Genomic DNA, 27,014 nt, shown 5'->3' with positions numbered 1-27,014 from the left:
CATTACATGTTACACATATGTAATCTAATGTGTTTATAAAAATCGTAAACAAACATGAATATAAAATGTTTGAGCTTTCATAGGAAAGATGTCATTGCTTTGAAACAATGAACGAAGTGGAGCTCTTCCGTCATATTCTAGAGTCTATGACAAAAATATCTGAAAAGGAGGGAAGATTTAGGTTACTTAAAGCTGAGCTGTGCAGTGCTCTCAAGAACTGGAGGATTTACCACAGAAAGAGAACAGTGTCCACTACTTTTATCACCAGCAGAAAGTATATTTCACCTATAATGTGGACTATTGTAACATCATCAACATGCCTTAAATAGTGAATTTACTTCAGTTTTGTCAGAATAGTACTTAGGTCACAGTAATCCACAAAACTATTTATCATTTAGTGTTAATCATCTATTCCATAATCTAATGATGCTGGTCAACAAAAAGTCTCTTTTTTGTTTAAAGGAATAATATATACTGTTTCTGGAATATAATTTATCCATCCGCACATATACAGACACAAGCAGACATATCAGCTTGTGTCTGTATATGTACGGATGGATATGTGTGTGTGTGTGTGTGTGTGTGTGTGTGTGTGTGTGTGTGTGTGTGTGTGTGTGCAAGTGTATACCTGTTCCTTTTTCCCCCTAAGCTCCCGGTATTGGAATGACTCCTTACCTTCTCCCTTAAAACCCACACCCTTTCGTCTTTCCCTCTCCTTCCCTCCCTCCTGATGAAGCAACCATCGGTTGCGAATGCTTGAATTTTGTGTGTGTGTTTGGTGTTTAAAAACGAAGATGATGTGACTTACTGAACGAAAGTGCTGGCAGGTCGATAGACACACAAACAAACACAAACATACACTCGAAATTCAAGCTTTTGCAACAAACGGTTGCTTCATCAGGAAAGAGGGAAGGAGAGGGAAAGACAAAAGGATGTGGGTTTTAAGGGAGAGGGTAAGGAGTCATTCCAATACCGGGAGCGGAAGGACTTACCTTAGGGGATAAAAGGGACAGGTATACACTTGCACACACTCACATATATAATATATATATATATTCCTTTCTGCCATTTCTTGTTATCAGTATTAGCTTCTTCCCAGGAATAAGCAGCTTCCACTCAGTTAATGCTCTGCAGAAATCAAATTTGCATTTAGATCAGACTTCCTTAACCCTTGTGCAGAAAGGCATGCAGAATACTGCTACATCCGTTTTCAATAAGCTACCACTCAAATTCAAAAATCTTATCAGCAATCCATCTGATTTCAAATCTAAACTGAAGAGTTTCCTCATGGAACACTCCTTCTATTCTGTCGAGGAGTTCCTTGAAAAATTAAGCTGATGCTCATTGTATTGTTGGTTGCATTTACTTAAACTTATGAGCTGACTTTTTTCAGGTTCATAAATATTTTCTTTTTATCTCTTATTACTGTTCTGAGATTTGCTCATCAATTTGGTCCTATTGAACTTGACATGTAAGGAAATAAATAAAATAATATAAATAACCAGGGTTTTGACTACCTGTCATTGTGCCCTGAAATGACATATGTTGTACCCACTATCCTTCCAACCCCTCCCACAGGGGTATTCTGCCACTTGCCAACCCTACACAATATCCTTGTCCATTCCAACACAAAACCTGCTCCCAACCCCTTGCCTCATGCCTGCTTCACAGCCCGTGCCACCTGCATCCTTCCCACCAATACCAGCTATTCCAAATGCGTAAGTGGGAACATTGCCTGCAATATATCCGATGTTCCTGTAACACTCTGGGTCCCAACATTTGTTATTCATTGTCATTACCCTTCTAGCCCCTTCCTGTATCCATTCCAGCACTACACCGCCCTCTATTCCACCAGCACAAAAAGTCTTTTTACTTCTCTCCTTTTCTGCTACTCACTGAACCTCCTGTGCCCTCCGTCTATCCTCCCGACTGCAACTAGCTGCTATACCCTCTCTCCACCTCGCCCTCCACACTCCCACTAGTAGCACATTACCATCCCCCACCCACCCAGCTATCCCTCCCCCTCCACTCCCAGCCTTATCCTACCCCCACCTAGTTGCCCTTCCCATCATGCGCTGCTGCCTGTAGTCTGTATTCAGCTGCTAGAGACTGTGGTCATGTGTGTGTGAGTTGCATTTGCTTTAGAGAGAGAGAGGGAGTGTGTGTGTGTGTGTGTGTGTGTGTGTGTGTGTGTGTGTGTGTGTGTGTGTGTGTCTGTTACCTGTTTATGATTAAGGTCTTGTTAAACAAAAGTTCATTTAATACAGTCTTTTTGTTGTGCCTACCTGCGACTCCACATCTCCACCATATAGTGAGTAGCAACTATCCTTTTCTAATATTGTCACAGTCCATCCTGGATTTTCCATTCTTTGATTTTGCCTGACAGATTTTCTTCCATCATTAACCTAGTGCTGTTTCCTTTGTTACTATTTTATAATAAATTACTTTACTCAATGTCTGTCCTTCCTTCTCTTCTTTCCTGTGTTTCTCTTGTCACATTACAAACCACACTGCACAATCTAGTTATGAGCCACACTGTATCAACAGTCTCAGCCATGCACTACAGATGGCTACAAGACCACACTGATTGTTGGTGCAGCATCTTATGTTCCACATCACTCCTGCCAATATCATTAATCATATACCTTCAAATTGATGATTGTCCCTGTGTCACTCTCCCATAATTTCAAGTGTTATTTCCCTTACCTTTTCTGTGCTTCATGACATTGTATCTCATCCTACCAACTTTTCTCCACCCCCACCCCCTCAACTACTCCTCCTCCCCATTCCAGTTCACACTTGCTAATTTCACCTAATCCAGTTACATCTGCCATCCACCTTCTTCACACTTATCCACCCACAGACTTGCAATCCCATATTAAATCTTTTTATTGATATTTTTCATACAATCTCATTGTGACTTCTTGCCAATTACAGTTGGTTTTTGCATTTCACTATTGACTTACTCCCTCTGATTTCATCTTTTTTCCCCTTATTTCATCCATTTCATACTTTTTGTGTTATATCCCCTGTATTTGGGAGTATTTTTTCGATTTTTTGGACATGATTATATGTTATGTTCGTCTTTTCTTGCTTTTTTTCCAAAACTGTGGATCTTCACTCCTTCCATCAGTTCCAATAAAGAACAGTTTCCTTATCTGTAGCCAGATCCCAGTCCCACACACTGTTCCTGTGTTGTTACTTGGCACATGGAATCCCCCCAAGTGACTGACATCCTTTCTTCCACAATGACCTCCATATGTTCAGATTCCAGATTCTGCCAAACCTTAGTCCTCCCAAACACAGTCCTGCAAAACCATATCAATGAAGCACAAAGCAACCTGCAATGCCTGCTCTCCATCCATAAAATTCTCCTGCTATGCTATTTCAAATTCCTGCATCCCAACATTGAAATTCTTGCCCTCCAGCAAATAGGGCAACATGCACAATACTACCTCAAAAAACTCTCTACCCTGCTAACTTCCTACTCCCACCTTCGATTACCATTGTCCACCACCTCTGCTACAACCTCCAAACCTCTCTCATGTCCCCTCATAACTGACAAACCCTGTCTTGCAGACGTACTACATTTACACTAGCCTCCAAAACTCCCTCCCACCACCACACAGAACCTAAACAGACCCAAAACATAGTTGTGATGCTTTCCTCCAAAAGCATTAGCCCAACAGAAATATCCATTCTTTCCAGAGGCCTCACCTTTTCCCCACTTCCAAATGGAATCATGCAGGATTTGTTAAAGACCTTCTGTCTTTTTCACAGTCCATATAGTGGAAACACTTTATCGCCACCAATGCTACTAATCTACTAATCTGCATCAACCAAAGACCTATGCTGAACCTGCCTGACTCAGTTCACTCTTCCATCTAACCGTGATCCACCCCCACTGCACCCAAATCACACCTGTTAACTTCCAAGAATTTCTTAACCTCAAACCTCATTCCCCTATCTCCTCATCATGTAAACTAACCTTACGTCCACAGAAAGTCCTGCAATCGACCACCTAAAAACTGATACTGACCTTATGAACCTACCTGCTGAGAAAGGCTCCACCACTTTTGTTTTGAACCACAAGGATTACCTGGCAAAAGGACTCCACCAGCTGTCAGATTCATCCACCTACAAACTCTGCCATAGCAACCAGGTTCCAGAAATCCAGCAGGATCTCCAGTCTCTCCTCAAATCCTTAGACCTATCCCGGAACCTCTCACTGGAGTCCATCGCTCTCCTCACTCCTACCACTCCACACACTCCTACCTTCTACATGCTTCATGAAGTCCGTAAACTCAACCACCCAGTCATCCCTCTGTGGCTGGTTACTGTGCCCTCACTGAGAAAATCTCTGCTCTTGTAGATCAACACCTTCAGCCTACCCTCCTATGTAGAAGATACCAACCATTTCCTAGACTGACTCTCCACAGTTCGCTTTCCTTTACCACATGGTGCCCTACTCATCACCATTGATGACACCTCTCTGTACACTAACGTTCTTAATACCCATTACTTATCACTATTGAACACTACCTTTCACAATGGCTGAGAGATTCCAAAATAACAACCTCTTTCCTAGTTGCCATGACCAACTACATCTTCATTCACAGTTACTCCTCCTTTGAAGTCATTACCTACAAATAGATCTGAGATACAGCTGGGCACTTGCATGGTACCATCCTATGCCAACCTATTCATGGGTCATTTAGAGGAATCCTTTATAAACATCCAGGATCACAAACCCTCAACTGCTTCAGATTCATTGATGACATCTGAGTGATCAGGATTGAGTGTCAGGACATCCTATCCCCATTTCTCCAGAGCCTCAAACCTTATTTCCCACTCACTTCACCTGGTCCCACTGAACCCAACAAGCCACCTTCCTCAATGTTGACCTCCACCTCAAAAATGGCTACATCAGTACTTCTGTTCATATCACACCTCCTTACCTTCAGCACTACATCCACTTCAACATCTACCACCAACTCTGTACCAAGAAGTCTCTTCAATACAGACAAGCCACTTGTGGCTGTCACATCTGCAGTGACAAGCGATCCATCTTGAATTATACTGAGGGTCTCACTGACACCTTTACAGACTGTAATTACTCTCTCAGCCTTGTACAAAAACAGATCTCCCCTGCCTTGTGTTTCCAATCACCCACAACCTCCAAAAGTACCACCATCCAGCACAGACTCATGACTCAGTACTACCCAGGATTGAGGCAACTAAATTAAAGTCTCTGACAGGGTTCTTATTACCACTCATCATGCCCAGAAATGAGAAATGTCCTACTCACTATCCTCCCCACCCCTCCCCCAGTGGTATTCTGCTCACCAGACATACAGAATATCATCATCCATCCCTACAAAACCCTTGCTCCCAACACGTTGCTTCATGGTTCATATCCCTGTAATAGATCTAGATGCATGACATGCCCCATACATGCTTCCAACACCACCTGCTCCAGTCTGGGCTATCCTATCAAAGGCACCTGTGAAACTAGCCATGTTATCTACAAGCTAAGCTGTGACCACTGTTCTGCGTTCTACATGGGCATGCAAACCAACAAGCTATCTGCCCACATGAATGAACACCAAAAAACTGTGGTCAAGAAACAACTGGATCAAACTTTTGCTGAGCATGCTACGCATCACAATGTCTTTAATTTCAGTGACTGCTTCACAGCCTGTATCTGGATCCTTCCCACCAACGTGAGCTTTTCTGAACTGGTGCAGGTGGAAACTTCCCTGCAGTATATCCTATGCTCCCAGAACCCTCCTGGCCTCAACCTTCATTAGTCATTGTCATTACCCATCTAGCCACTTCCTTATTCCCATTCCAGCACTACACAGCCCTCTATTGCACCAATGCATTTAGTCTTTTTACTTCTCTTATGCCACAACATGGGGTGATATGGGATCAGTGTGGGTGGATCATGGCTGGATGGAGGAAGGAACTGAGTCAGGCAGGTTCAACATTGGTCATTGGTTAGTTCGTGTTGGTAGGGTTGGTGATGAAAAGTGTTTCCACAGTGGGGGCTGGGAGAAAGACAGAAGGTCTTTAACAAGTCCTGCACGATTCATTTTGGAAGAGGGAAAAAGGTGAGGCCTTTGGAAAGGACTGATATTTTTGTGGGGCTAATGCTTTTGGAGGAGAAGTTCGTGAATATGTTCTGGGTCTGTTTAGGTTCTGGATCCTGTATGGTGTTGGGAGGGAGTTTTGGAGCATGGGGTAAACATAGCAGCTATGCAAGACAGGGTTTGTCAGCTATGAGGGGACATGGGAGAGGTTTGGAAGTTGTTGTAGAGGTGGTGGCCACTGCAAGTCAAAGGAAGTGAGCAGGGTAGAGGATTTTTTGAAGTAGCATTGTGCATGTTGCCCTATTTGCCGGAGGTCAAGAGTTTCAGTTTGTGTTGTGGCAACCAGGAATTTGGGATTGCATAGCAGGAGAATTTTATGGATGGAGAGAAGGTATTGCTGGTAGGTTCGGGCTTGATTGATATGCTTTTGCAGGACTATGTTGGTGTGGGCTAAGGTTTATCAGAATCTGAACAGATGGAGGTCATTGTGGAAGGAAGTGTGGCAGCCATTTGGGGGGATTCCATGAGCCAAGCAATAACACAGGAACAGTATTTGGGACTGGGTTCTGGATAAGGATAAGGAAACTCTTCTGTATTGACACGGAGGGAAGGAGCAAGATTCCATGTTTTTGGAAAAAACTTCTTTGTTACATCTCTCCCTCCCAATCCATTCCTGTATGTCACTGTGTGCTGTGCTCAACTTCCCCTGCCTCTGGCCAGAATGGGCACACTGGTACCCCATTCCTATCTCATGCCCCTGCAGCTCTCCCTCCCACCCATTAGCTAGCCTTTTCCAATCCTCCCTTCCACTTTCTTCCTCTCTTCCCTCATACAATACACACTACACATCCCCTCACTCCTCCCACTTCCCTCCTCTTTTCTTCCTTAACCCATTCTATATTACACATCCTCTCACCCCTTTTGAACAAAAGTGCCATCACAATACAGCCTACTAGGACAGTGTACCTAGGCACACGGATTTGTGTGTTTGTAAGTGAAATTTATAGCTCTGAAAAATGATTTATCCAAAAGCTAGAAAAGTTAAATATGTGGCTATTGATGGTTCATCACCCAACTACTTTGAGAGCTGTTACTTTCACTCCTTAAATTATTTATATTCCACTAATGATGTCTTGTCACCAAATATGTAGAACAATAGCTATAACACACCATAAAGACATAATGAGAAAGTATTTTTGTTTGAACTCTACAGAACTTCATAACCATGTAAATTGTGTGGTTCTTATAATCATAAACTAGACAGCTAGACAGAACAAGATAACTGTGACAGATGAACAGAAAAGATGAAGTGACATAGCACAGAAGAACAAAAATGGAAATTAATACCACATGACTCAGAGCTCCATGCTTGCATAAGCACGTAGCTCACAAAGAGTGTGGATCTCCATCAGTGTTATCATTTTTACTTATCAATATTTATGAATTTACACATCAGTTCATTGTATTATAACAACTCAATCTAATAAAACACAAAATAACCACAAATTGTACTGTATAGTGGAACTCAGTGGCCAGTGTATGACACAATGTAACATAATTAATGGATCATCCAGTGAAAATTTATCTGACACAGATAGATTTGTGTGTTTCATTTTGCTGTGCTATTGCAATGTTCAATGTAATCTGTAGTTTTGTTCCTTCCAGCTGCAGCTTTCTGTGGGTCCTTTTTGCCACAGTTCCATCATCACACATGATCTAACTATTTCACACTTCAGTCACTCTCTTCCTCAGATTAATAGACAAATCAGACGTTTCAAATAAATCACATTATTGACTGCATGTTTACCAAATTCCTTTCACTTGTCTTTAAAATTTTTTCAAAATATATTCAAGCACTTCTCCTACCAGTGAAGATGTAGATTTTTTCAAATTGTAATGAATTTTTTCCAAATTGATTCCTTGGATAAATAAACTTTGAATTACTTTCAGTTCTCAGTGAAGGAAACCTGTCTGTTTCTGACAGCTACACTACACCAAATACATCACTTTCTCTTCTTTCTTCTGACAAAAATTCTTCTTTCAAACCAAGGAAATATTTTATATCCTTATTTGCAGTTACTGCTTCCTACCACTTAAATCTGTATTGGATGTTAAAAAGTTCTGTTTCTCTAAAATGATTTATGCTTTTCTTGCTGTAGACAGTCTGTGTTTTGAATCCTCTCCATTTTGTCCATCATCAGTTCTTTTTCTAACTAAACACTGAGAGTTATCCAACTCCATCAGCATCATCTAATTTAATTTGACTACATTCCATGACCTATGTTTTAATTTTGTAGATATTCGTCTTGTAATCTCTTTTCAAGACACTACCCATTCTGTTCAGTTGCTCTTCCAAGCCATTTTCCATCTCTGACAGAGCTACAATGTCAAACCTAAATATTTTTATTTCTTCTCTCTGAACTTTGATTCCATTTACAAATTTATCATCAATAAAATTCTTCTGGGTTTGTGACCACATTGTCAACTATAAAATTCTGACATTTTGGGACTGTTGCAAGATACCTTCCTCAGGATGTATTGCTGACAGCTGAATGGGCACTAGGTTAATTACTTATATATTGTGGAGGAGTGCTGTCATTGGACATGAGGGTGAGGAAGAAAGATATTAGGTGTCCTTTTATTGGTCTTTACATTTCATATTGTCATTGGCAGAAATAAGCATTTTCCATTGGAGTTTCCTTTATTGCTTGCCATTGGTAAAAATCAGCAAATAGGAAATTGAGGTGTGATTGCAGCATAGTGCTGTTTACTAATTGCATAAGCTAGGGCACGTCAGACTTTGAGTACCCTCCATGACTGTGGCCTACTGCATGCCTGTTGCTTTGTGAGAGCTGTCCTTCCACAAGGCTGTCACTGCTGGCAGCCAATGTGCTGGGAGTCAGTACTTGTCTTCTCTATTCATATTGCCTGGTTGCGTGGCTATTTCTATAGCCTCTCTGATCTTCCTCCTCAAGCTAAATGACTGATTTTCCAGTATGCGGGCCTCTTCATACTGCACTGTTCCTGGTGTTCTGCCACTGCCAATTTGTTGCATTGTTTGAGGCAGATGTATCTCTTGAGCCCAGATAACCTTATGCTTATTGGAAGCCCAGACTTGCCACCGTACACCACCATTCCACATTCACACCTGATTTCAAAAGCTCTGGTGCCATGAAACTTGCCAATTGTATCTTTCATCAATCTCAGAATGTCTATTATTTTGTTTTTATTACGATAAATCAGCTTAACATCTGCCTGACTGAGAATTTTGCCAGGATGTTCAAGGACCCTTATACAGGATGGTGTTCTGTGCTTTGTTCTGCATTACCTATTGTCCTCCTCCTTTGGTGTCATGGTTTTATGCATCAACCCCATGTAATAGCCATTAGCTCCAAAATTGGACCTCAGGTTCTGCAGTTCAGCTTTGAGATTGTGTTCATCACTGGTCCTGTAGGCCCACTTAGTTAAAGTTTGTAGAGCCAATTTCTTTTGCACAGGATGGTAGTGGAAGGATGCATGCAGGTATCTTTCAGTGTTGGTGGCTTTCTATAAACTCTGTGTTCAAGCTTCCCATTAGGCTTATGGTAAACTTCCATGTCGAGAAAAGGCAATACCTTCAATTCCACCAACATCTCAATCAGCAGCTCAGCAAAATTCACTTCACCATGGAGACAGAAAAGAATGGGATATTGCCTTTTGTCAATGTTGAAATGTAACATAAACCTGATGGGAAGCTTGGACACAGCATTAACAGAAAGCCCACCAACACGGAGAGGTACCTACATGCATCCTCCCACCACCATCCTACGCTAAATATATCAGCTCTGCAAACTTTAACTAAGAGGGCCTACAGGATCAGCAATGAACACAACCTCGAAGCTGAACTACAGAACCTGAGGTCCATTTTTGGAGCTAATGGCTACAACATGAGGATGATACATAAAACTACAGTGCCAAAGGAAGAGGGCAATAGGGAAATGCAAGGTTAAGCATGGAACACCATCCTGCTACCATATGTACAAGGGATCACTCTGGGCAAAATTCTCCATCAAGCAGGGGTTATGGTGATGTATTGTAATAACAACAAAATAAAAGATGTTCTGGGCTCAATGAAAGATACAATTGGCAAGTTTCATGCTGTCAGAGTTTATGAAATCAGGTGCAAGTGTGGACTGGTGTATGTTGGCAAGACTGGGTGTCCAATAAGCACAAGGTTATCTGAATGTGAGAGAGATATATCTGCCTCAAACTATACAACAAATCAGTGGTGGCAGAACACTAGGAGCAGAATAGGATGCAGATTGAATTTCGAGATGCCCGCATTCTAGTGAAACAGGTGTTTAGCTTAAGGAGGAAAATCAGAGGGGCTATAGAAATAGCCAAGTGACCCAACAACATGAATAGAGAAGATGGGTACCAACTTCCAGTGTCTTGGCTGCCAGCAGTGACTGCCTTATGGAAGGGCAGCTCCCAAAAAGCAACAGGTGCATGGTAGGCTACAGCGGCAGAGGGTATACAGAGTTCAAATGTGTGTGAAATCATATGGGACTTAACTGCTAAGGTCATCAGTCCCTAAGCTTACACACTACTTAACCTAAATCATCCTAAGGACAAACACGCACACCCATGCCCGAGGGAGGACTCGAACCTCTGCCAGGACCAGCTGCACAGTCCATGACTGCAGCACCTTAGACTGCTCTGCTAATCCTGCACTGTGGTACACAGAGTCTAACAGGCCCTATCTGATACTTGGCAGTTAGTAAACAGCACTACACCGCAGTAACCGCTCAATTTCTTATTCACTGATTTCCACCAATAGCAAGCAATGCAGTAAATTCCAATGGAAAACACTTATTTCCGCCAATGACAATATTTAATGTAAAGACCAATGGAAGAACATCTAATACCCTTCCTCCTCAGCCCTCATATCCAATGACAGCTTTCCTCTGTATTATATAAGTAATTATACTAGCACCCATTCAGCAATTAGCAATATACCCTGAAGAAGGTGTCTTGCAGAAGTCACTGATATGTCTGAATTTTATAGTTGACAGAGTGGTCACAAATACAGAAGAATTTTATTGACTGTGACAACAGTCATGGAAGCCTACATTTATACATCTAAATTTATTCTTTATTTTGGTATACTTACTGCTTGCTCAATGTACAGATTAAGTAAGACTGAGGATAGGTTGCAATCCTGTTTCATTATCATCTCAATTACAGCTTCCATTCATACCCTTGGCCTTTTGTTCCCTGTGTTTTATTCCTGCAATCTTCAAAATTTCAGTTATTGTTAACATTCTAAAAGGCTTTTTATAATCCTACAGATGCTATAAGTGAGGTTTCTCTTTCTCCAACCTGTCTTCTAAGGTAAGACATAGAGTCAGTGTTGCTATGTGTGCTCCTATATTTCTCTGGAAGCCAAAATGTCCTGAGGTTGGCTTCTACAATACTTTCAATTCTTCTGTATATCATTTGTCAGTGTTTTGCCACTGTGGCTTACTAAACTGGTGGTTTGGTAATATTCACAAAAGTCACCATCTGCCTTCTTTTGAATTGGAATTATTACAGTCTTCCTGAAGTATGAGGGTATTTACACTGTCTCATGCATCTTGCACACCAGGTGGAATGTTCCCATCATGGCTGGCTCTCCCAAGAATCTCAGTAATTCTTTAGGGATTTTGTATACTTCAGGGGTCTTGTTTCAACATAAGTCTTTCAGTGTCCTGTAAAATTCTTCTCATAGCGTATCATCTCCCATCTCATCTTCATCTACTTCCTCTTCTCCTACTGTCAAGTTTGTTTCTCTTAGAGAGATACTCCATAAATTTCTTCCAACTTTCAACTTTCCCTGCTTCCTTAATACTGGCTTGCCATAATGGCTCAAACAGCACTTTCTGTTTTGTCAAAAAGTATCTTTAATTTTGCTATGGAAAGAATCTATCTTGCCCCTAGTGATGGATGTTTCTACACCCTTGAATTTGTCCTGTGGCCATTCTGCTTCGCCATTTTGTATTTTCTGTCAGTCCCACTTTTTCCATGTCTGTATCCTCTTTCACTGCTTTCATTTTCTGTATATTTCCTATTTTACAATTAAACCCTTAATCTCCTGTGTTACCTAAGAATTTCTACTAGGTCTTGTCTTTTTGCCTATGTGATCCTCTGCTGCCATTGCTAGATCATCTCTAAAAGCTTCTCATTCACCTTTTATTACATTAATTTTCACTGCTTCAGCCCCACATTGGCTATCGTTCATTATGAATTTCTCAACAATCTCTGGTTGTTTCACTTTATTCAGGCCCTGTTTTCTTAATTTCCTACCTCTTCTTTAATTTCTTTGGTTCAGATCATCAGAGTCCACAACTGCCCTGGAATTTTTGTACATTTAAATTCAAAATGTTGTGAAAAGCAGAGATTGCTACTTGCTGTAAAGATGACATGGTGACTTTCAGACAAATGTGATGAAAAGACTGTTACAATAAAATAATAATAATAATAATAATAATGTTTATTTGCCCATGTTAACTTTACAGTCTTGGACATTGTCATTTTTTTGTACAATTATATCAACATCATGCCATTCCAAGAATGAATATATACAAGTAGCACATTGTATATCATTCCATGCAATAATGTTGTAAACACATTAGCACATTATATATCACTCTATCCATATAATGATTATGTACATCAATTACCCAATTATAACAATACCACCACTAATATACTGCAGTATGTAAAAGAATAAACTAACAGTACTGCAGCTCAGAATTCTTTTAATGAGTATGAACGTCTTTTTATTAACAAATTTTTCAACTTGCCCTTGAAAAGATTGCCTTGGAGTTGCTTTATATTTTTTGGCAACTTATTATAGAATTGTCTCCCAGTTACATATGGACTGTGGTCTGTAGCTTTCTTGTTAGTCCTTATCCTATATTGTAATTATGGGTGTCACTGTTCTTTACACTATTTTCCTCGTTCTCTTTTACAAACACTATGGTCTTAAATACATACAATGAGTACACAGTCATTAATTTATAATTTTTGAAATAGTTCCTATGGGACTGGCATTTGCTTATATTAGTAATTATCCTAACTGATCTCTTTTGAAACCTGAAAATGCGATCCATGTAGACAGTGGGTGCACCACCCCAGACCTCGATCCCATATTGCAGATATGAGTGTATTAACCCATAATACACTTAACACGTTTGTTTGTGTGACCATCTTCTGCAGCAAGCATATAAATACTTGTTTTGCAAATCAAACTGCCTTTTCCTGCTGCTATTTATTTTATTTAATCCATACGCATTTTGCCTTCTACTGTTTTAAGGCATCATCAGTGGGATGATTTGCTGATTTGCATTTCCTCACATCTGGTCTGGAGGTCGCACTACCACTTTTATCTCTGTTCTATATTCACCTCTTCGTGTTTTCACCATCCACACACTGTTCAGTATGTTTGTCACTCTTTTGTGGTGGATTATCATTCTTCTGTTGCTCGATACAACTAATTTGTGGTACACTTCTTTTCACAGCATAAATATTGTGACTCCATTATGTGTTTCAACTGCATAATTTTTTTGTCTCACAATACTGTCTGCCAAATCTGTTCAAACTTGTACTAGTGTAGTTGCCTCTCTTGGCAATTGATAATGTGATCACTGTACTGTTTACAGTAGCTGAGTTGCATTCCTATTTTATTATTCATTATTAGATCTACATCTGCATTACCTCTGTTTGACTTTGTATTGGTAACCCTCTACTCACCTAACAAGAGGTTTCAGCCTATCCCTTTCACTTTTTAAATTCTCTGTCCTCCAAACCCAATAAAGTAATCTAACATTCTACACTCTGACCCATAGAATGCCACTTTCATTTGTCCTGATGACAAAATCCTCCTGAGTAGTCACCACTCGGAGATCCAGATGGAGAACTATTTTACCTCTGGAATATTTTATCCAAAAGGATGCCATCATCATTAAACCATACAGTAGAGCTTTATACCCTTTGGAAAGAAAAATAACGGCTATAGTTTCCCCTTTCTTTCACCCACTCACAGTACCAGTACCGAAAGACAGTGTTACCTGAAGTTACAAGGCCAGAACAGCCAAACATTGAAACTGAACTTACTGGAAAAGGTGTTGTCCCTCTTCAGGACACATAGGTTAGTTTGGTCTTTTCATAGATATCCCACAAGACACCCCACTCCACCAAGTCCATGGTTCATGGGAGGACCAGGACTGTATATTTGTTCATTGTATATTAACACTGAGTGCATTTTATGATGTGATGTATCACACAGTTGGTAAATGTGTGTAAGTTTCATTCCTTCAACACCAAGCACAGTTCATATTCTCGTTCATACTGACGACTGATAGCTTCCCCCTCCATTGCCTATACTTCTTCCTTTATTGATACCTTTAATGTTTCCTCTTTATCATTAATAATCACACATGTTCCTATAAAATTATAAAAAACTAATGCTTACATTTGTTTTGGGTTTGTTGAGCTCAAACTAGTGATAAATGCTGCCTTTGAATATATGTCTTAAATGTAGTTGCCATTTTTTATAATTCCACACTGTTGTAATTTGCATGTGCAAGAATCTGTTAGAACATGAATTTGAATGTTGCAAAGGTTTTAGTGTTTTTACTTACAACATTGCTTACTTTTGAACAGTATAAATGATAAAAACCAATTGTAGAACTTCTACATAACTTTTCCATAGCATGTGTAGTAGTGCACTCATTTTTGTGTTTTTTTCTTCATTTATAATCCCAGAGGAGATCATAGAGAGCAAAACAGGTGCTCTTGATTCAGAACATACTTCTGATGAGTGGGAAACATTTTTCACAAAACCATTCCTTTCACTTTTACCTCAGGTACTCCGAGGTGGATGGGTTGACTATGCATCACATAAGAAAAGAGATGAGAATGAAGCACTTAGAGAAATGCCAAAGGACCTCATAGAAAAAGGAACATATGGTAAAAGGGTAAAATCACCAATTCTTGGAGATCATTTTAGAATGCCCAGCAGAGTGATGAGTCCAAGCCACCACCCAGTTCTTGATGTTTCCTTGCCTGTGGTAAGTAGAAAATATTATTTTCACAAATAACATACTATGATTTACATAGATGCATAGATTTACATAGATGAATATGATAAAATATACTTTTTTAAATGCTTCTTCATAAAATGTTTCCTTTCTCCACTTCACTGGTTTTATTACTTTATTACTTTAATTACTTTATTACTTTAATAAAATATACTTTTTTACTTAAAAAACCAGTGAAGTTGAGAAAGGAAACATTTTATGAAGAAGCATTTAAAAAAGTATATTTTATCATGTTCTGTTGATCCAATCAACCTACAGGTTATAGAACAAGGCATGAAATATGTTAACAAAACAGTGGCAACTCTTCAAAACTTGATATGTTCAATATATTAACAATAAACTGCCAGTATCGTTATACAGTACTTCTTAATATTATTTTTACTTATACCTCCACATGTTAGCTATTAGATTAGCAGGAAGTTCACTATTTTGAGAAAGGGGATTGCCTCTACTTCAGTTAAATCATGTAGCTGCTGTTTATGCCCTACTGGAAACTTAATTTTTACACATGTATATATTAACAATTTTTGAAGAAAATTATCACATAATTCTGAAACAGACAGAGCCTTTTTGAAATACACTGCTACTTCTCATGCAATTTTGCAATAGGCATTGTTGCTGCTTGAAATGTAGCTGGCAGCAGTTATCAACCCACAAATCTAGATAATTAGATAACTTGTAGGAGTGCTAGCAAGGCAGTAGCATTATTTAATTTTCTGTTTAATTGGTAAGGATTCCCAAGTTCTTGCTTTCTGTTGGATTGAAATTTGTTAAAGACCTTTTCATCATTTTAATTTTTTATCCATCTGGGCCCTAAAATGTTTTACACACACTGCTTCCTTTAGTGGAAGTATGATAAACAGAGAGAACACTGTACATTTGAGTCTCACAACATAAACTACAATATTTGACATTATGAAAGTGTCAAGTTCTAGCCATCTCCTTTGAGCCATGACATTATCAAAGCAGCGGTCACACATTGTAGCAGTTCACTTTTCACAACCCCCTAATAATACACAGTTATGTGGCCAGTGCACTGTTGTTCTAACTTCCGATAAGTCTCATTAATAGTTCGCAGGCAAACCTCCACATACTGCCACAACAGTTTACTATTTAACATCTACAAGCAGAAAAACCTAACCACAAAGTTCACAGTTCTTTCAGAATAATCAGGTACATATGGAACAGACACTGTCATTCCTTTAACACATGTCCTATTTGTGTAACACTTATTTCACCGTTAAATTAAAACATTGATGTTGTACTAACCAGCACAGGTTTCTCATCTGAAACTCGACCATGGACTGACTATTTCATGACTGAAATTAGGGCCCTTGTATATCATCACAGTAATAGGTGCTGAAACTACACATTGTTTGAAGTTTAATTTACAGAAATTACAATTAAAACTTTACTCATTAAATTAACTGAATTCATCAACATTGCTTCTTTTTAACAGTTTCTTCTACTGCAAGGGTTAAGCCGAATTATTTGTTTAAATGATGAAATTAATATATATGGTTACGTAAACAATACTTTTGACAAAGCTGTTAATTACTTTGGAATTAATGAAGGGCTGGTTTTGCTAACATGTTTTCGACTGGAGCCAAATAGATACTTTAAGAATACTAGCATTTCATCTTCCAAATGTTTAAAATTATTACAGAATTTATATTTGTTTATATGTCAAGAACAGAATTTAAGTTACGAAACAATTACTGATTGCACCCTATATCAAAAAATACTAACTAGGAATAGTTGAAATAAATTAGAAAAGCAGTTACATACATAAAACTAAACACAAAATTAGATCTGGTGTTATATTCCATAAGACTAAGGTCCAACTTTTCTCTTTTATGAAAATGCAGATTATACTCATGTGTGTTAATTGTACTTAATTCAAAAATGAAAAAATGAATTTTAAGGAGGCAGAAGGTAAAATAAGAAGGGAAGAAAAAATATCCCAGCTTGTTTCTTCACAACCTACTTCCAGCACATACAGTGTGGCAACCATAATGTTATTACATATTCACATGAACAAAAATAATAACAACACAAGACTATTTCACTCCAGCAATAAAATGAAGTTATAGGGACAAACATTGGATGTAGGGGGTTTTAGGGCAGGGCAAGCTAAGTATATAACAATACAAAAACAGTGTCATTACAAAACAAATATTATTCACAAAATCAAACATAAGGAATTCTCAACATGTGACATAATGTTACAAACACGAAAGCCACAGAAAGTGTACTTTTTACTTGACCTATATGTAGCTTAAATGAAGCCCTCTATACCCAGAAATCTACACATTCAATTCTAAAATGCAGTATCACAAAATTCCCATCACTTATACAGCTCAAGCAAAGCCAGTAATACCAAAACCCCACACAAAAATTGAAAACCTGCAACCCCAGATTGGCAAGTTAAAATAAAAAAACCTATATACTAAAACAAACAAACCATAAATAATGCATTAAAAACCAAATAGAAAATAGTTAACAAGTCATAGGCACTGATAAATATGCCTAGGTTAACAGTCCCCCCTCCTACACATGCAACACATGATATTGAAATGCAATCTTCCAAACAGCTCCAGCAACAACTTCACAGAACAATTACACATAGTCAAATGACCACACATAAGACAAACATCTTCATTTGTGAGCACCCACCACAGGTATACACCATCAAATACAACAACATACTATCTAAAAAGATGATCTCATTCAAACACACAGCACCCCCAGGATGTCACCCAACACAACATACATATGTCATGGCTCAAAGCATATGGATGGAATCGGTCACTTCCCTTGATCTACATATTTATATCTGAATGCTCACAACAGAATCCTCTATGGTTCTCAAACTTTAAAATCAGTAAATGCTTATAAATGCATGACAATGAAAACAAATTTTACTGCATCATCCAGAAAACATAGGCTGCATGAATGAAACATTATACCTTTATGGAGAATGTAATGAAAACTTTTGGTGACAAATAAAAGAAAGTATTTGTAAATATACACTGCTATAGTCAGCTCACTAATTTGGCCATGGTGGAGCAATGAGGACAATTAACTTTTTCATGGCTAGCTCTCTTTTAACAAGAACATGAACAATATGATATCCAGTATACCAGAGCTGATCATCAGCTTTGGGGGTGTTCTCCATACAATACTGAATGTTTTAGAGAAACTACAAAAGTTTTCTACTCTGAAATACATCTTTCATTCATGAAATGAAAGCTTTCTTTAGTTTTTTATTTCAACTCGATTTTCATGTGACTAATGTTAATATACCAACTTTGATAATTATGAGAAATATGTATGTATTTGAATATTAATAGGATAGAGTGAAACACATCCATGACAGATACAAGAAGGAGCATAATGGGACAGGTTTATAGCTTGTTCACAGCAAACAGCTTCAGTGTTCATATGAAATGAATTAAATGTATTGATAGGAAATGAATAGATTTATGGGAATGGCATTACTTAAGGTTCACTGACATATATCATTGAAACAGTTTAGATATACTGACCCTGCAAAGAAATGAGTTGTCACAACAGTTGAAAATTCATGCCAGACTAGAATTTGTACCTAGAGTTCCTGCTTTTAGCAAGAATTTACCGTAAACATTAAGCTCTTTGAGCACATTTCATGGCCTATTCAAACTTTTGTTGTCACATGCAGTGGTACTGCTATTGTCACATACCCAATGGGAAAAACTCTGGCAGTAGTATTCTGACATCTTTGGTGGTCTGGAGTAATGTTCAGTCCAATGGTTGTCACTTTTCTATTGTGTAACATCAGTCTTCTGAGTTGTTTGATGCAGCCTGCCATGAATACTCCTTCTTTGCCTACCTCTTCATGTCAGAGTAGCATCTGTAACCTACATCCTTCATTATCTGTTGGATGAATTCCAATCTCTGTTTTCCTCTAGAGTTTTTATGGCATACAGCTCTCTCTAATACCATCAAAGTTATTCTGTGATATCTCAAAAGGTGTCCTACCATCCTATCCCTTCTTATTGCCAATGTTTTCCATTTATTCCTTTCCTTCTTAACTCTGTGGAGAACCTTCTCATTCTGTACCTTATCAGTTCACCTAACTTTCAACATTCTTCTGGAGCACCACATCTCAAATGCCTCAATTCTCTTCTTTTCAGGTTTTCCCACATATCAGTTTTCACTACCGTACAGTGCTGTGAAAATTGATCTGTGGGAAAACCTGAAAAGAAAGAGAATTTTTGCTTCTGTGCATTGTTGTGACTCCCTCCATGAACCATGGACCTTGCCATTGGTGGGGAGACTTGGGTGTCACAGTGATACAGATAGCCATACCATAGGTACAACCACAATGGAGAGATATCTGTTGAGAGGCCAGACAAATGTGTGGTTCCTGAAGAGAGGCAGCAGGCTTTTAGTAGTTGCAGGGGCAACAGTCTAATGATTGACTCATCTGGCCTTGTAACATTAACCAAAATGGCCTTGCTGTGGTGGTACTGTGAACAGTTGAAAGCAAGGGGTAACTACAGCTGTAATTTTTACTGAGGGCATGCAGCTTTACTGTATGCTTAAATGATGATGGCATCCTCTTGGGTAAAGTATTCTGGAGGTAAAATATTCAACATTCGGATCTCCGCATTGGGGCTACTCAGGAAGATATCATTCCTGGGAGATAGAAAACTGGCATTCTATGGATTGGAGCATGGAATGTCAGATCCGTTAATTGGGCAGGTAGGTTAGAAAATTTAAAAAGGAAAATGGATAGGTAAAAGTTAGGTATAGCAGGAATTAGTGAAGTTTGGTGGCAGGAGGAACAAGAGTTCTGGTCAGGTGAATACAGAGTTATAAACACAAAATCAAATAGGGGAATGCAGGAGTAAGTTTAACAATGAATAAGGAAGTAGGAGCATGGATAAGCTACTACAAACAGCATAGTGAACACATTATTATAGCTAAGATAGACACAAAGCCCATGCCTACCACAGTAGCACAAGTTTATGTGCCAGCTAGCTCTGCAGATGATGAAGAGATTGAAGAAATGTGTGATGCAATAAAAGAAAGTATTCAGACAGTTAAGGGAGACAAAAATTTAATAGTCATGGGGGACTGGAATTTGATAGTAGGGAAAGGAAGAGAAGGTAAAGTAGTAGATGAATGTGGACAGGGGGTAAGGAATGAAAGAGGAAGCCACCTGGTACTGTTTTGTGCGGAGCATAACCTAATCAGAGCTAACACTACGTTTAAGAATCATGAGAGGAGGTTATATACATGGAAGAGGCCTTGAGACATTGGTAGATTTCAGATAAATTATATAATGGTGAGACAGAGATTTAGGAGCCAGGTTGTAAATTGCAAGACATTTCCAGGGGAAGCTGTGAATGCTGACCACAATTTATTGGTTATGAACTGTAGATTAAAACTGAAGAGACTGCAAAAAGGTAGAAATTTAAGGAGATGGGATCTAGGTAAACTGAAAGAACCAGAAGTTGTAGAGAGTTTCAGAGAGAGTGTTAGGGAACCACTGACAAATACAGGGGAAAAGAAATACAGTAGAAGAAGAATACGTAGCTTTGAGAGATGAAATAGTGAAGGTCACAGAGAATCAAGTAGGTAAAAGGATGAGGGCTAGTGGAAATTCTCAGGTAAAAGAAGAGATATTGAATTTAATTGATGAAAGGAGAAAATATAAAAATGCAGTAAATGAAGCAGGCAAAAAGGAAAACAAATGTCTCAAAAATTAGATAAACAAGAAGTGCAAAATGGCTAAGCAATGATGGCCAAAGAACAAATGTATGGAGGTAGAGCCATATATCACAAGGGGTAAGATGGATATTGCATACATGAAAATTAATGATACCTTTGGAGAAAAGAGAACCACCTGTATGAATATCAAGAGCTCAGATGGAAAACCAGTCCTAAGCAAAGACGAGAAAGCAGAAAGGTGGAAGGAGTATACAGAGGGTCTATACAAGGGCGATGTACTTTAGGGCAATGTTATAGAAATGAAAGAGGATTTAGATGAAGATGAGATAGGAGATATGATAATGCATGAAGAATTTGACAGAGCACTGAAAGACCTGAGTCAAAAAAAAAAAAAAAAAAAAAAAAAAAAAAAAGAGGCACTGGGAGTAGGTAACATTCCATTAGAGCTACTGATAGCTTTGGGAGAGCCAGCTATGACAAAACTCTACCATCTGGTCAGAAAGATGTATGACACAGACTTCAAGAACAATATAATAATCCCAACTCAAAGAAAGCAGGTGTCTACAGGTGTGAAAATTACAGAACTATCAGTATAATATGTCATGACTGCAAAATGCTAATGCAAATTCTTTGCAGGAGAATGGAAAACCTGGTAGAAGCCAAACTTGGGGAAGATCAGTTTAGATTCTGTAGAAATGTTGGAACATGGAAGGCCATACTGAACCTATAACTTATCTTAGAAGACAGATTAAGGAAAGGCCAGCCTATGTTTCTAGCATTTGTAGACTTGGAGAAAGGTTTTCACAATGATGACTGGAATACTCTCTCTAAAATGCTGAAGGTGGCAGGGGTAAAATACAGGGAGTGAAAGGCTGTTTACAATTTGTACAGACACCAGATGGCAGTCATAAGAGCCGAGGGCTGTGAAAGGGATGCAGTGGTTGAGAAGGGATTGAGACAGGGCTGTAGCCTATCCCAAATGTTTATCAGTGTGTATATTGAGCAAGCACTAAAGGAAACAAAAGAAACATTTGTAGTAGGAATTAAAATCTATGGAGAAGAAATAAAAATTTTGAGGTTTGCTGATGACATTGTAACTCTGTCAGAGACAGCAAAGTACTTGGAAGTGCAGTTGAATGGAATGGACAGTGTCTTGAAAGGAGGATATAAGATGAACATCAACAAAAGCAAAATGATGATAATGGAATGTAGTGGAATGAAATCAGGTGATGCTGATGGAATTAGATTAGGAAATGAGACACTTAAAGTAGAAGATGAATTTTGCTATTTGGGAAGCAAAACAACTGATGATGTTGACCATCATAGAGAGGATATAAAATGTAGACTGGCTATGGCAAGGAAAGCATTTCTGCAGAAGAGAAATTTGTTAACATCGAGTAAAGATTTGTGTCAGGAAGTCTTTTCTGAAAGAATTTGTATGGATTGTAACCATGTATGGAATTGAAACATGGACAATAAATAGTTTATACAAGAAGAGAATAGTTTTTCAGATGTGGTGCTACAGAAGAATGCTAAAGATTAGATGGGTAGATCAGGTAACTAATGAGGAGGTACTGAACAGAACTGGGGAGAAGGGGAAATTGTGGCACAACCCATCTAAAACAAGGGACTGGTTGGCAGGACACATTCTGAGGTGTCAAGGGACACCAATTTAGTATTGGAGGGATTCATGAAGGGTAAAAATCATAGAGGTAGACCAAGAGATAAATACACTAAGCAGATTGAGAATGATGTGGGTTGCAGTAGTTACTCAGAAATGAACAAGCTTGCACAGGATACAGTAGCATGGAGAGCTGAATCAAACCAGTCTCTGGACTGAAGACCACAACAACAACACAGTGCTGTGCTTCAAATGTACATTCTCAGAAATTTGTTCCTCAAATTAGGGCCTATGTTTGATACTAGTAGACTTCTCTTCACCAGGAACACCCTGTTTGCTGCTGCTAGTCTGCTCTTTATGTCCTTCGTGCTCCATCTGTTGTGGTGGATTCCAGAGACTAGTGGAAGCAGTGTGGTGCTGATGTGCAAGACTCACATGTCCCTTTCATCACTGAACTTACTTGGAGGTGCTTTGCTGATCTTCTTTTCAGGATAGTCAGCTGCGGCGATCTGCCCAACTTCTTCTCCAAAGATTTGGTGCTGTTTGGAGGAATTTTCTCTACTCTTAAAATGATTGTGTACACTCAGGATACTTTTAAATCAATCCTACTATATTTCACTTGCACAAACAGAACACCACATAGCAGTTTTCACATAAATGAATCACATTTCATAAGCCCAATGACTCACAGTCTGTCAGAAACTATTACATACTTTTACAATAAATACAGTTCCAAAAACCTCTCAAGGTCCTCACAAGTCCGCCATCTGCAACTCTAAAGAGTCAGTAAGTGAGTAAGTAAAAGTAAGTGTCTGTTCTTTTCTTTTACAGACTTCGACTGTTTACAATAATGACTGACGTAGCACTGTCATGGAGTAAGGCGCACTTGCTCCTTGTGCTGGGCACGTAACTTCTGTGATGAGCACGGCAACCACTTGCCCATGTCGATCAACTGTCCACCTTGTACCATTCTCTTGACACATGTCCACCCTGCGCATACAGAAAACAGGTGCAAGACAGACACTCTCCCATCTCTCACGCTCCTACTTAAAATATCGGGTGTTCGATATGGTAGAAAGCCGAGTGTCTCTAGAATTTACACTGAAATTCTTGAGGCACTACACTGTCATGGGTTGTTTTCCTGCCTAGGTATCAGAATTCCTTAACTTCATCTTCTTTGTGATCAGCAATCCTGACATTAAGCTTTTTGCTGTCCTCATTCCAGCTTCTCTTCATTGTATATGTCTGCTGGTGTTGGGCATTGAAATTAATCTTGTTGTGTTGAGCTGTATATGAGAATGCTAGAATATTTTCAGTCAGTACTGTCCTATGGCATAATCATCTGGTAAATGTAGCTAAAGTCAAACAAGTATTTACAGAAATGTGCAGTATGATTACTTGTAAAGTGGATAACATCTTGCAGAAGTGGCTCTAGAGCTCTTATGATTCTTACACTCATGTGTAAATATATTAACACAATATATTAACACTTTAATGGTATTTATGGCTAATATTAAGAATGGATTTGGGATTTACTGTGAAAATTTTTACTATGGTATTAGAACCAGAAACAATGTCCTTATAGACTGTAAATGACATTTTAAGGTTCAGAAGGGAATTTTTTATTTTAGTGCAAAAGTCTTAAACAAGTTGCTAGTAAACATTAGGCAGGTTGTTGGAAGTCCCTTGATATTCAAAAACAAAGAAGAATATTAGCTTGTTAGCCATTCCTTCTGTAATTTTTCAGAATATTTCAATTGAGAATTTAATTCTGGCTGACACTAAAATTTTTACCGTGCAGATTATTAATTTTTTAAGAATGTAGACAACTGATAGTGATCTCTGAAATCAGTAAAGGTAAGTCAGTAACATAGGTAAATAAATGCTTAGTTAGAACTACCAGAATGAAAACTCAGGAACTCATATGTGTAAATCCAAGTTTCCTCTACTGCTTTTCATTTGTTTCCCATGTTTCTAATTCATATAATGAAATGTTTTCTGAAATATTTTTGTAATAAATTTCTTCACAAGAAATCTATTTCAGCAGCAGATTCATGACATATGTTATATATTTCTGAAACATCATTTACAAAAACAACTTGTACCATTTCTCCCATACTTTGTGGTTTTTCATCTTGTATAAAAAAAATCAACTTTTTGTTTTGTATTACAGACACCTGTGTACCGTTTCCTAGAATATGATGAAATTAAAGAGCCCCGAACTATTCCTACAAACCAAAAAGCATTTCTTACTTTTGCTAAATGAAAATGATATCACTGAAAACAGAACAGCAGCCAGTCTTGATTTTTGGCTCAACATTTCTTTGCTGGAATATATATTTGATGTGAGTACTTTGATATAATGCATTATATACTGATGAGATACCCAGTACTAAATTGTCTGTGCCATTCCTTTCTGTAACCTCAGTTTTATTTTCTTTTTCCCCTTCAATAGCAAATGAGAATAATACAACACCTTTGTTCACACTTTTGAATTTATTTCATGCTATGGCATTTGACAACAGGATGGCCTTCAGAAATATGACTGACACAGTATGAAAGAAAATAGTGGGAACACCTTCAAGACCAAAGAGACAAACCTCTGCACATCCCATAAAAATACAGAACATTCAAATAAAGTTTTGACGTTTTTATTAAGTATTGTATAATTTTAAAATATTTTACTTTCATAGCAACTGAATGAAAACAATTTTCTACTTTGTTTCACTAACTTTGTATTATTGTTTCTATTAATTATTATTTTCCTTTTATTTTTATCATTCAGTTTTTTCTGTGAGAATATGGCTTACATTCCACCAATGAGAAAGTCTATGAAAGGTACACAGAGCTATATGCTATTCATAACATGGTTATTAAGGAACTCTGCACATGGAAATGATTTCTGTAATCATATAGAAAAAGTGTGTTACATGTACTTGGTTTACTTGTCATGTCAATTTTCAGTAGAAATCCAAGTCTCTGACAATATCCACTGTTGTCTTCAACAGGAAAACAACTGATCATCAAAGAATGTAAATGATGTAATAATGCCCAATGCACCCAGAGATTACTTCTGTTCCAACAATGAAACATTATCCCCAGTATCTTTGTTTCCATCACCCTGTATAATATGAAATATACACCTCCTGGTATCATGTGCTGCTCCTACACTTTGCAGAGAGTGTATCTCTTAATTTCCACAGCCTCTCTTATAATTCAGATCCAGTAGCTTGAGCTAGAATCCATGTTTTTCCCTAACAAGATCTTGTGCGTATTGTAATGCTATGTTTGCTTTCTTGATGAAGATAATGGTGGATGTTGTTCAAAACTCAAATTTGTGTAGAGAATTAACCTGACAGCTGCACTGAGTAAATTTAATACAATAAATCTGCCATGATCACTTCTTGCCTATACATCCTACAAATGTTTCCTGCATTCAAGCTGTGCTATCTAGGTGATAAGTCATTTACTGTAACTGTTAAGAATGCTCAACAAAACAATTTTAAACAACTGCTGCCTTTTACATAGAATGTTGTTGTCCTGGTAAAACCATTATTGATAAGTATAGTCCTTGACAAAAATCCTGGTCATTGACTACCTGCCACAGAGACTAAGACTGAGTCATTCACTTAAGGAAGTTTTAATCTCAGCTGTCCTTCAGAACCCTAATTCTAATATATACAAGAACTGGCAATATTGTTACTGTTGTAAGAGTTTTCTTCTGTTTGAGCCATTCTGTTGCTATATCTGTGATTTAGTGATAAAATATTGTGCAGAGTAGAGTTCAAGTCCCTCTCCTTTCCTGATTTTTAAACATAAACACCACTCACAGATTAGGCCTTTTGACCTGTTCAAACTGAGTGACTGATGCCTCCAAGGCAGTATTAGGAGTATTCAATGTTTGTGAACATGTGATCACCATGTCATCAGTCTCTCTAGCCATTATTACCAATAGATGAATCCTGATGACACCTTTGTTTATTTATTCAAGCAGCTTCTCATTTGGCCTCACAAAGCTGAATGAACCCTGTCTCAGATACACCTTTCTTGAAACCATATGTGGTGATACCAGGAACTGAACCAAGGTCCATTGGCATTAACATTAGTGACACAATTTGTTTTATTTTTTATCATTTTTGGCCACCCATCTCCCCTTACAGTGACTTTTTTAAATTTTACAATTCTTCTTTTCTAAATTCTATGTTTTTATACTTAACTTATAGAAAATTTATTGATTTGAGCATAATTAAAATCTCTACAAACTTCAAGTAAGAAACGTTTCTTTAGAGTGTATAATAATTCAAATAAGGTTTTTGTTCTACTTTTTTCAATTAAAAGAAAATATGATTTGAAATTAGATGCATTGTGTCCACAATGCCCATAATCCTGGTGTGTCTGATTAAAATAAGTAGTGACACTTTATGATAATCCTCTTAAAAATAAATATAAATTTAACTGAAA

At 38.1% G+C, this 27,014-nt stretch overlaps 1 protein-coding gene across 1 annotated transcript in view; it reads left to right on the top strand.

Moving 5' to 3' along the window:
- Positions 1-24,819, top strand: part of LOC126195609 (WD repeat-containing protein on Y chromosome-like) — a 455,713-nt gene extending 430,894 nt beyond the window's left edge. Inside the window, exons 14-15 of the mRNA XM_049934234.1 lie at positions 14,981-15,184; positions 24,727-24,819. Of these exons, the coding sequence (XP_049790191.1) occupies positions 14,981-15,184; positions 24,727-24,819 (297 nt within the window). The remainder of the gene's footprint in view (positions 1-14,980; positions 15,185-24,726) is intronic.
- The last annotated feature ends 2,195 nt before the right edge of the window (positions 24,820-27,014 follow it).

This window comes from Schistocerca nitens, chromosome 7 (assembly GCF_023898315.1).
Source record: "Schistocerca nitens isolate TAMUIC-IGC-003100 chromosome 7, iqSchNite1.1, whole genome shotgun sequence".
NCBI classification, from domain to species: domain Eukaryota; kingdom Metazoa; phylum Arthropoda; class Insecta; order Orthoptera; family Acrididae; genus Schistocerca; species Schistocerca nitens.
The sequence above is the reverse complement of the archived record's forward strand: the minus strand, read 5'-3'. Positions and strand labels throughout refer to the sequence as shown.